This window comes from Meriones unguiculatus, chromosome 16 (genome assembly GCF_030254825.1).
Source record: "Meriones unguiculatus strain TT.TT164.6M chromosome 16, Bangor_MerUng_6.1, whole genome shotgun sequence".
NCBI classification, from domain to species: Eukaryota; Metazoa; Chordata; class Mammalia; order Rodentia; family Muridae; genus Meriones; species Meriones unguiculatus.
In genome coordinates this window covers 12,239,196-12,251,340 of record NC_083363.1, presented here as the reverse complement: position 1 = coordinate 12,251,340, position 12,145 = coordinate 12,239,196, and the positions used below count along the sequence as shown (strand labels likewise).

Genomic DNA, 12,145 nt, shown 5'->3' with positions numbered 1-12,145 from the left:
CTTTAAAATGCAAATCATATTAGGTTAGAAAGGGCTTATGAATATGTGTATATTGACATGAAGAGGAAAATTGACATATTTTAATTGATTCTGGAAATAAATGGCCCAATGAAATATGTCATACATGAAACCTAGTATTAGTATTTGATAGCTATTTTCCAGTTATGTTCCAGACTTATCTTATCATAATGAGCATAGGGAGATTTTTAATATTTTCATGACAAATGTGTATTTCAATGCAAATTTTTATATTTTCTGTAGAGTTTGCCATACCATAGTGTTTGCTCCAACAATAGGTGATGAAAGTCTCTGACGCAGGATACATTACTCAGGGATGACTCATTAGCTTCCCTGGGTTATTGGCAAATGTTACAGAAATAATTGATTATTTTAAATCACACACACATGCACACAGGTACACACACACACACAAAGAGAAGCTGGGGATGGACACATAGAGAAAATTTGCTTCAACTAATGGAAATAATAGAAAATTACATGAAAATTTTCTATTTGTATTTAAAAGGTATATTCAGTGACTATCTGCTGATAACATAAGACCCAGGGCTGGGCAGAAGGAGGATAAAATTTCCATGTATGCATATTTATATGTGTCTATATGTAAATATATGTAATTATTATATATGTATATATCTAACATATATGTATATAATACATATATACACATAATATAGTGTTGTGTTTATTGTGTTATGCAATGGGATGGCTTTGACACTACTTGACAAATTAGGGTTATATCCAGACTTCTACTGAGGCTCCTTGCCTATGATTTCTTCTTCTTCTTCTTCTTCTTCTTCTTCTTCTTCTTCTTCTTCTTCTTCTTCTTCTTCTTCTTCTTCTTCTTCTCCTTCTTCTTCTTTCCCTTTTCCTTCCCCTTCCACTTCCCTTTCCTTTCCCCTTCCCCTTTCCCTTTGTCTTCCTACTGCTGCCTCTCAAGTGCTGGGGTTAAAGGCCTGCACCCCCACTACCTGGCTTGTTTTTCCTCATATTACTGTTCACTTTGTTTTAGCTTGTCAATACTGTATTCTATAATCTCAAGTATTGAATATACTTTAAATGCCATCTCTTTGTGTCTTGCAGCCACAGCATGTAATACAGATATAATGTATGTTGGATATACAAGTGGATTGATGTTCTATTTTTAACTTAAAGGGGTTTATTCTTACTGGAATTATAGTGGTTTCAAATAAAATGTGTTGTTGCATTAAAATCTTGTCTTTTTTAAAAGAATTATCAGCATCCTTGGTGGATTTGTAGCATAACTGAAGGGCTTGTATTATTTTGTACAAAAAGTTATTTTTCTAAGACAAATGGTTCATCTTTGTACCATTAAAAGTAAAAGTGAAAATAAAAATAAAAGAGTAAAAATCTATCACTTCCTTTAGCATAGTTGTAAGACAAAATTTAAAGTAATTTCATTAAAACAAAACTTTTAATGATTTTTGCTGTCTTTATCTGATTGTTTTTATCTATTAGACTATTACTTTAGTTACCATATTTGAGCTATTTCTACATGCAACTCAGTGTACAAATATTTTACTGATTGCTTATTTACTTTGCATCCCAATCACAGCTTCCCCTTCCTCCTCTCTGGCCAGTCCCTCCTTCTCCTGTCCCCTTTCTCAATCCACCTTTCTTCCCTTCTCCTCAGAAAAGGGGAGGCCTACCATGGATATCAAAAAGCCTTGGCACAGCAAGTTGCAGTAAGACTAGGCACATTTTCTATTGAGCCTAGAACAAGGCAGCCCAGAGAAGGAGAGGGATCCAAAGGCAGGCAAGGCAGTCAGAGACAGTCCCTGGAGCATGAAGACCCAGCTGCACAATTGTTGCGTATGTGCAGGGGTCCTAGGTCAGTCCCATGCATGCTTTTTGGTTGGCAGTTCAGTCTCTGTTGACCCCTCTGGGCCAAGGTTAGTTGATTTTGTAGGTTTTCTTGGGATGTCCTTAACCACTCTGGCCACCTCAATCCTCCCCCTTCCTCTCTCACTGGATTCCACAAGCTCCACTTCATGTTTGGCTGCAGGTCTCTGCATCAGTTTCCGTGAGTGGCTGAGTGAAACCTCTCTGATGACATTTATTTTAGGCTCCTGCATGCATGTATAGCAGAATATCATTAATAGTGTCAGGGGTGGGCTGTCTCTCATGGCATGGGTCTCAAGCTGGGCCAGTCATTGGTTGGCCCTTCCCTCAATTCTGCTCCATCTTTTACCACTGCACCTTGTGTAGGCAGGACAGAATGTGGGTCTAAGGTTTTGTGGCTGTGTTGTTGTCCCAGTCACCCCATTGGAAGTCTTGCTTGGTTACAAAGAAGTCTGATTCCAGCTCCATTTCTCCACTGTTAGCTAGGATCACCCTTGGGGTTTTCATTGCCCTATGTTTCTAGCATGTCCCAGGATGCTCTGCCAGTTCAGCTGTCTCTCCCAGTATTCTCTCTCCACATTCTTCCCCCTCCTCAGACCTCATATTTCTATCCCCAAACCTTGCTCTACACAGTGCCCTCTCTCTATCCATTCTCTATGTCTAATCTATTTCTCTATCTCAGTAAGATTCAAGGGTCCCTGCTTGTTCTTTCCTTGGTACTTAGCTTCTTTGGGAGTGTAGATTGCAGCATGGTTACTCTGTACTTTATGACTATTATCGATGTTCCTTATGGCTCATCAGTAAGGAACATGGGTTACTCTTATACACAGTTGGGGTTCAGTTGCTAGAACCCACATGATGGCTCAAAATCATCCTTAACTCTGGTTCTAGGAGACTCACTGCCCTCTTTAGGTTTCTATGACCACTGGGCACATTCTTGGCACACCTACTTAAATGCAGGCAAAACACTCATACATGTAAAATATGTATGAACACATCTAAAATGTTTTGAAGAAAAAAATGCATCTTATTATCTTTACATTTCCTGTTTATTAATAAGAGGCCCCAATTATTTATTGCTGTATGTCAGGGCATCACACAGGACTTGAATTTTTGGTGGGACACCTGAGCAGGTACCTGGAAACTCCACATAACCGTATTAAGTTCTGCATCCATAACCAATTCACCTGTCCTTCTCAGTGCTCTAAGCTCTGTGTTTTACTGTGTTCCAAATTTGCACATAAAAAACTCATTGCAATAAACACACAATCTTCTCTTAAGAGTGCTGCATAGTTATAATCTATTATCAACCTATTATAAAAATCTATATTAATTACAGGAGAAGATTGTTTCGCTTCAGTTTTGGGTTAAATGCAACAGGTTCCACTATTCTACTATATGAGAAGAATAACTACACAAAGAAGTCATGCACAGCCTTGTCTTCAATAAAAAGTATGGTGATTTTGAGTTAGTTAGTTCATGGTAAACAGACCAGGACCCTGCTGTGTTTTCAGACTTTAAATGTAATCACATGTTGGTTTTTGTTAATTGACTAGCCCTGAGAGAAGACTCATTATTTATCTTTAGTTTGCATTTCTTAGGTTAAATAACCTTCACTAAGTAAAACTATCAGTTGCCATCTATCTTAGCATAATAACTCATTTTTAAGACAACTCCTTTATCCTGAGGGCATGTACAGATGACATCAGTCCCCACTGTAGGTTCCCCACTAAGGGCCCCTGATACCTCCACATTTGTTGAGAAATCTCCAGCACATGAAAGCCAGGGAATGGTAAACATTACATCCAGTGCAAAACTAGACTATTTCCCACTCTTATGTCATATTAACTGAGACATGACTGCTTCTTCCTTGGATGTTAATAAAATTTATGAAAAACCTGAGATTAACACATTCATATGTAATATATGTAAATAAAATAGGAACATTGCCTGTATTTTGAATGTGATTATGTAATATAGTTATACATATGTAACATAGTTATAATACATTTGATTATGTTAAAACATATATTAGTAGATGAGTGTATGAGAATATTTCTAAATGATCAGATCAGAGTCTGATTTATATATAAACATGCATGGGAGGAGAAAAGTGAAGTATTGTAGAAAGAAGCATTTATGGAACTTTGTTTCCTAAATGTTATATTATAAAGAAAGGCATGACCCATCTGTTTATGCTTAAGACTGGAAATGGTTATCTGTAGCAAGGAAGACAAACGCTTTTGTTTTCCAATGGCATTAGAAGAAGACTCTCCAGTCAGTTTAGGAAATTCATATGAGGAGTGGTGAATATGGGCACACTAGAAGAATGCTTCTTGTTTTCATTTTGGTAGTTGAGGTGAAATCTCTGGGTGACCCTAACTGAGACTCCTAGCAGCTGGAGATATGGATCCTGAAGTCACCTCTTCCTGTAGCCAGGCAGGGCTTCCAGTGAAGGAAGGAAGATACCAACCCACCCATAAAACCTTTGACCCAAACTTCATCCTGCCTACAAAAAATGTGGGATAAAGATGGAGTGGAGATTGAGGGAATGTCAAACCAATGAGCTGCCCGACCTGAGACACACCCATGGCAGAGTGCCAACCCCTGACACTATTAATGACACTCTGCTATGCTTGCAGACAGGAGCCTAGCATAACTGTCTTCTGAGAGGCTTCATCCAGCAGCTGATGGAAACAGATGCAGAAACTCACAGCCAAATAATAGGCTGAACTCAGAGAGTTTTATGAAAGAGTTGGAGGAAGGATTGAGGGATTCAGAGGGATCAAAGACAGTGTGGGGCCCCAAATAATGGGAGTAGGGGCTGGCTACAATTCTGTTCCCTGTCTTTGGATCTCTTTCTCCTAGCTCGGCAACCTTGTCTGGCCTGAGTGAGAGAGGATGTGCTTCGTCCTGCTGTGACTGGAGGTGCCGGGTGGTTTGGTAACCCTCAGCCTCCCTCTATTCTCGGAGAAGGAGACGAGGAGAGACTAGGGCACCGGTATCAGGTTTTAATATGATTAAAGGAAAAAGAAGAAAGAAAGGAGGTTTGCTTTACGCTAGCATGTGGGTCACACCCTTCCCACTGGGAGTACAGAACAGTCTGTTTATGTTTATGTTACTCTTTCTAGACTGGATTAGAGATCAGAAATCCTGAGCATTTGACGGACGAACTCAGGCTCCCGTTACATTGTAGGGGCTCACCTGCTTCCTCTCGAGAGTTGATGTAGGATTGCCTGATAGTGCACTCTAGATTTGGTGTCTCAAGAAAGCCTTGGTGCCTTTCGTACTGGTAAGGAGCAATGGCTTAAAGAACAGTCAACATTTTCAAAAGTGTATTTGTTGGACACTGCGGCTGAATCTAGCTCCACTGCTGTTGTCCTTCCTACCACTCTGACCTGGAGGACAGCATGGGTTCCATGCTGAATAAAAAGAAGTAGTAAGTGAAGAGTCTATTCGCAAGACATGAATAGACAGCGCTTGAACTGTAGACGCCTTGCAAAGAGCCGCAGACCAGGCTCTTAGAGAGCTTCGCTCTTGTTCAATATTCTCCTTCAGTTGCCAATGCTTCATACGGCCTGATTTCATCTGTTAATGAGTAGTTAGGGGTAATGTGATTCTGTAATTTTTTTTTTTTTTACAATGCTGGCTCTTTCATGTCATGTCACTTGTGACCTTTTAAACATCGTCTATAATAATTATGTCTATGGAGTTTTATATTCATTTTACTAATAGGTACTACCCACGAAAATAGAAAAAAAAATACTCAGTTTTTACCTTTGATATTCCTATCTGCTAAAAGAGCAAGTGGTTTCCAGTGTCCCCTTTGTAAGATCTTGCTAGGTGAATGAATTTTGAGAATACGGAATGGTAGAGTAATGCAAATACTTTCTTTTAATTCTGTAGGGAAATGCAATTGATGTAAAATCCAAAACTGACGTATTCTCTAGAGAATAATTATGTTAAGATATCTTAACCCTCAGGAAAAGATCAAACACCAAGCATGAAACTTCTACCTCTTAATCTGTAAGACTGAAAACCTAATTGTGAGTGCTTCTATTCCCAGTATTCTGACAGAGTTTGAATATGAGTGCCAAAGTAAGTATTAACTGAACCAGAGGGTTAAACATGCTAATTAAATTACCTTCTTAATAGAGAATAGATTGAAGAATAGATTGAAGCTCACTGTGTGCCTTTTCAACTCTGGGCACGCTTTGGATTTCCCGAGCATAGTAATATCCGGAGAGCGATCTGCTGGAAAGGGTTGTATGTGGAGGACTGGCACAAGTTGGCTAGACACGCAGCCCTGCTTTGAAGGTGATGTTTAAACTGTCCTCCACTTGCTTGGCAACATGCTGAATCCTTTGTTGGCAATCCCAAATACTTCAGAGCTGGTAATAAAGTAGTGTCCAACTAAAACACCTGATATCAGGCTTATAGGGTAGGTTGTAGCCTTCTTCTAGGTCACTGGATGCTGAACACATCAAAGGTAGTTTGGAGTTACAACAAATAAGAAAAATCAAACAAAGAATAACACAAGCACAGAGATGCCAAATTTTCCCCGGGCAGAAACATCCAGGCATTCTCCTAAGCTCCTCTCCTTCCAGACCATCAGCATTCCATCTTCTCTGTCCCACATACATGTTTTTTATTGTGATGTTTTCTGAAGTATAATGGATCCTATAATAAGCCTGTACAGGGTCTCATATTGAAGAGTGATATTTCTGGAATCAGAACAGGACTGATGGCTGGGATAATTTTAAAGTGGTGACCTGTAAGGTCATATTCATCTTAAAAGCTTTTAAGTGAAATAAAATAAAATAATATTAACCTGAAGAGCAACAAACTCAGAGATAACCAAGAAAGAGAGAAGTCACATGGGCAGACTCACGATCCATAAAGAAGACAACTGTGTCTTTCTGACCTAAAGGTTTTGCTTTTCTTATATCATTGCAGTATCTTCTCACTTACCAGTTTTGAATTTTTGTTTATTCCTTTAACTTTTTTCAGTCCTAGAGATGGAACCCAGGGCTTGGTCATGTTATACGAACGTTCAGCTGTTGAGGTCTTGCCTAGCCCTCTTTTGTTTTTAATCATTACCATAGATTTTGTTTGTTTTCTTTGTAATGTTGTCTAGTTTGAAAAAGAAAGTGTTAAAGATATTATCTTCCAACACCACAGGAAGGCTATAGAACACCAAGAAAAAGGCAGAATGGCTCCAGAGTTTGGCAGCCACTCGAGGTTTGCGCGTCACTTGAAGCTAAGGCATGTTTCCCCCTCTGGGAAATTACCCAAGCTTCTCTGTGATGGAGTGACCATAAGACTTGTATTCAAACTCCATGGACTTCTCATTCCTGTACCATCCTGCAAGGTGGGATTTGTAGCAAAGATCTGGACTGAGCCTGGCCTTCCCTTCAGGGAGTGAAGAAGACAATAGTGACACATTTCGGAAGATATGTGGAATAAACCGATGAGCCACACTTAGACAGGTCCAAATGTTGACTGCCAGAGGATCATAGCTGATATGATGGTTCTCATGCCAAGTGAGCTGCCATCCTCAACATTCACTTTTGTTTGCCTAATAGTTCAGCACTTAGAACAATTGTGTATGAAGTATATATATTGTTTCCATTTAATTTTGAACAAAGTGACAGTTTCTATTCAGTTTCTTCAGAGCTGTGTAACTAGATGAAGGACTTGGATTAAAATAAAAGTCTTTTTCTTTTACCTCATTCCTCTATATTACAGGCTAGAATTATATATAAATGATCCAGGTAAAACGAAGTTCCTATTCCCTCTAAGAGAAAATAAAAAGCTGAAAAGGAGTAGATTCCATATTAAAATGTCTCTGATCCAGTGTAGCATTCTACATCCTATCAGAACATTCTGATGTCTCTTCCTTAACCTATTTCAACAAGTTCTATGTGATACAGTATGGTAAAAATCAGTACTATAAGACATGTAAATGAAATATGGACACTGTCTTGTCACACAAAATCATGTACCCTTGATTAAGTTTGTCTAAGCTGGCCTCCTGAAGAGAATTCTAGGCACAGTGAGCATTTCAGGACATCATGCATTATACCTCATCTGACCTGTGGAAAGCATCCATCAGTCACGAGGACCAAAAGACCATCCAGCCTTTGTGTTATCACATGAGGTCCTGGACCTGACAAGGCTGACATACATTCCCCTTCCTGACAGGCTGAGCACCAGCCAGTGTCTTTAGACAGGCCTGCCCATGACCCTAGATAACCACAACCTTCCCAGTCTGGTTTCCCCACAGGATGACTCACTGAACGGCTGTTTTCTGTCCTTGGTAGTCTGAAACCTGTGAATCCAAGGAGATGAGTTCAAATTCCCACTCTGCCACAGTCTATAGTCAGGTTTAGTTCATGTAATTCGGCGTAGATAATTTTCTCAATTCATAAGGAAATTTGGCACACCATTCTTTAAAAAACAAAACAAAACAAAAAAACAAAAACAAAAAAACAGCTTTTTTGTATGTCAGCTGGCTTCGGATTTCTCAAAAAAAAATTTATTCATTTTCCTGCAAACCTGCTAAAGCATTGGGAAATAAAAACATTGGAATTAAACTGCACCTAAATGCGTAGAGAGACAATGTAATAAAAAAATGGTTCTTTTTTTTCTTTTATATTTTTCTGAGCATAATTAAGACATAACTACTATACCAGAAAAAACTTGGCCTCCTCACGATCGTTTTCCACACTTAATTCCTTATGGTTCATGTCCATTGACATTCTCATATAAAAATGGAATAACTGATAAGCCATACATTAAAGTATACTGTAATGTTGAATCACGCCATGAAAAACGTATTTACTAAGTTTTAAGACCATTTAAAATTCCATTTAGCAAACTCAGTGTTCAAGTCAGCATGCTCTTGATGCTACCAGTATGCTAACTTCCCAACCATCTTGCTTTCCTGTCAGCAAAGGGGTCCAATGTGTTAGCCATGAGCGCCGCTCCATAGCGGATGGTTTGACACGGGTAGGTAACCATGGGGTCATTACGGCTTCTCTCTGCCCTGGCACTTTTGTTCCCCTCTAGCTGATAATGAACACGTCAAACGTGCTTTCCTGCTTCCTGTTATTTCAGATCAGCCTTCGGTGAAATCTGACAGAAGATGTTCCCACAGTCGGCTCTCTGGAAGTGCTTACCACGGGGGATCCTCATCGCCTCCATCTTGGCCGTCAGCTGGGGCCAGTATGATGATGGTAAGTCTGCCTTTGCTCTGATCTCTGTAGTTTGAAGAGGCCTCCTTCCCAGCAATGGCTACCGATTTGTGGTTATTTTCAAAGGTTAGAAGCTCTTTGTGGGAACTTATGTGGACGGGCTTACAAAAGTGGTTGTAGATACATTTGATTCTATAAATATGGCAGTATGTAATAAGTCCAGCCTAAAATCTCCATTTGAATACTTACTGAGGAAGGGCTAAATTGCTTTGAAAACTATTAAATTCTACTAATACCTTTGAATGAACACAAATAGTAGTCTCTAATAAAGCCAGCAATATGAGGCACAGCACAAGTCAAAAATCTGTAAAAGGGACAATAGGAAAAGCCAGAAGTGGTTTGAGGGCAAGTGCCACCACTGTCCATTGCTTTACTAGATTCCTCATGGTTTTGTTTGGGAAGAGAAAAATGTCAAAGTCTTGGTAATTGACTTCTTAAGTCATTCCAGAGAAGCAAATTAGTTTACTTAAAAAAAAAAAAAAAAATCACCTCAGTATCTTTCAGAAGATTCATTACATTCGGTCTACAGTGACCTAAATATGCTTGTGCTGTTTTTTGAGTATCAAAGTGATCTGCTTTAAACACCACACTGTGAGAATTAGAACATGCATGTGAACATGCGTACGTGTAGCATGTTTGTATATAATGCATGTATTTATGTATGTGATACCTACGCTCATGTGTGCTAGTGAAAGAGGAAAAATGGTCATATTTCCTCTTGGGGATTTTACCCCCTGAGTATGTGTTTCTTCCTATAACTTCCAGTTGCTTTGGCTCAATGTTTATTGAGCACAGGGGAAGCAGACACTCCATAGCAGCCTCTTCCCTCTTGACTCGTTATCTGGTCGTTCTCAGTAGTAACTAGGAGTGTGAAATTCTTTTGTACTCCACTTAGCTAAGCTGACACGCCTGGAGACGAATGAGTTAGTTTGATAGTCTCAAAAACGTCTTCAAGCTGGTCACACATTGCTCTACCCTTGGCCCTGAATGTTTGCCGAGGTGAATATCTTTTGGGATTGCAGAACAATCTATAATGTTTATTCATAAAATCAGAAGATTCGCCCTGAAGTGGTCCCGCTAATTAGCACCCTGTTTATGTCAAGCACATCTAAATTAAATGTTCACACTTTCCCTTTAATGGAAAATTTATATACCCAAGCAAAAATAATGAATTTTTTAAAGTAGTAATAAGTAAACAGCTGCTTGGAATTTAAAAAATACAATTTAGGAGACATTTAAGTATATTGTAGGAACACATTTTAATTGCGCTCTCGGCAACAAATCAGTGTCCCCATATTTATTTCATAAGCCATCCTATTCTTATTCATATTCAACAGCCACATTGAGCAGGCATTTGCAAAATATGCATTTTAGCAAGGTAATTCGTGTAATCAGATGAAGCCACCCATGTTTAAATCATAACGCTATCAGTGGATTTCACTCCTAAGCTCATCAGAGCTTTGCTCTTTCCTCAACGGACTTGTTCAGTCTCTACTCTAAGATTATGTAGCCACTGTTGATTATTGTGTAGTTCAATCCTTGAGGAGAATGGAACATTACACCTTTCTCTGCTGGGCAATGGTAAGGCTAACCCTTAAAGGCTTCAGGTCAGCTGCCCTACTCAGCCCTCCCTCTCCCCCACCCCACAGCCTCCCCATTCACTCCTAGAGATGAGTGAATTGACTTTAGGAAGAGTCACCTGGTTTTTCAAGGAAGAATGCAGGTCCTTGGGCTCTGCAGTAGTTTGACAGTGTTTTACAGAATGTATGCAGCTGTATGTGTGCCTCAGTGTCCCCTCAGTGTTTACGCTCCAGGAAAATTCTCATCCCTCACTGTGCTTCCAGCCAGGCTGTTCACGCCTTCGATTCCTCACTCAATTCAAGAATCTTTGACCCCTTTGTTTTTTCTGAGTTATATGTGACTAAAACAGGATCCCTTATCATTTCCATGCAGAGTCATGTATTACCTATGTATGACATCAGCAGTGAGGGAAAACACACCGAATCATTTCACTGACCATGTGATATGGGTACATAGAGAAAATGTTTATTCAGAAGTCTATGTGCATATGTAAGGGCAAGGGTCAAGCAAGGCAACAGTGACATTGTAGAAGAAGAAGAGAAAAAAATTAAATTCAAAGATTACTTTTGCCCTTTATTATTGGGTGGTCAAATGAATGCATTACAAGAGCTGACTGCAGATTTATATGCAGGAAGAGCTTCAGATAAGGTTGAAGGAGAACAATTTATCAACTTTTATTAATTAATTTATTATTAATTTATCAACAGATAGGTAAATAAATAAAGGTGATAAATTTTCTGAACATTTGATATATTAATTTTATATATTTTATTTTAGCATAGGTAACAGAAATAAAACCAGTACCAAAATTATTTAATAATTTTTTTCTAAATATAATATCCCACCATTTATGAAATATCATAAATGCTTCTAAAATGTATTAAATTTTTAAAGATTTTATGTTAATATTTATTTAAATTTTTGAGTATTTATTATTGAGAAATTTGTTCAGAATTATTTTTGAGAATATTTAGAATTGCATAATACATATATATAAATATATACACATATATTTATGTATCTATGTTTATATTATATAGTAACAAATATATTTGTTATATAACAAATCTATATAACATATATCTATATTTATATACATATATATTATGTACGTATATACCTTATATGTACATATAGTATTCAATGTATTCATTGTATTAGATGTATTCAATATATATATAATATATATATATATGTATATATATATGTGTGTGTGTGTGTGTGTTTAGATGCAATTTAATCCCCTACTTCATGTGCTCTGCTATTTTGGTTGTTGGTTAGTTTTTAACCGAGTCCACTTACTGCTCTCTGTATATACATAGATGTAGGGCCATCTACTGGAGTATGGAGCTACATCCCTGAAGAAAATTGACCCTCTCTATCCCAGCACCCATCAGCTGCAAATAGCTTCTCAACCAGGGATGGTG

The 12,145-nt window shown here is 38.3% G+C and overlaps 1 protein-coding gene across 4 annotated transcripts in view; it reads left to right on the top strand.

The window, feature by feature from the left end:
- Pcdh15 (protocadherin related 15) overlaps positions 1 to 12,145 on the top strand; it is a 1,462,904-nt gene that overhangs the window by 796,439 nt on the left and 654,320 nt on the right. For all 4 annotated transcript variants that reach the window (XM_060369368.1, XM_060369370.1, XM_060369367.1 and 1 more), the window contains exon 4: positions 9,001 to 9,119. In XM_060369368.1, coding sequence (XP_060225351.1) covers positions 9,029 to 9,119 — 91 coding nt within the window. In that variant the 5' untranslated portion in view covers positions 9,001 to 9,028. The remainder of the gene's footprint in view (positions 1 to 9,000; positions 9,120 to 12,145) is intronic.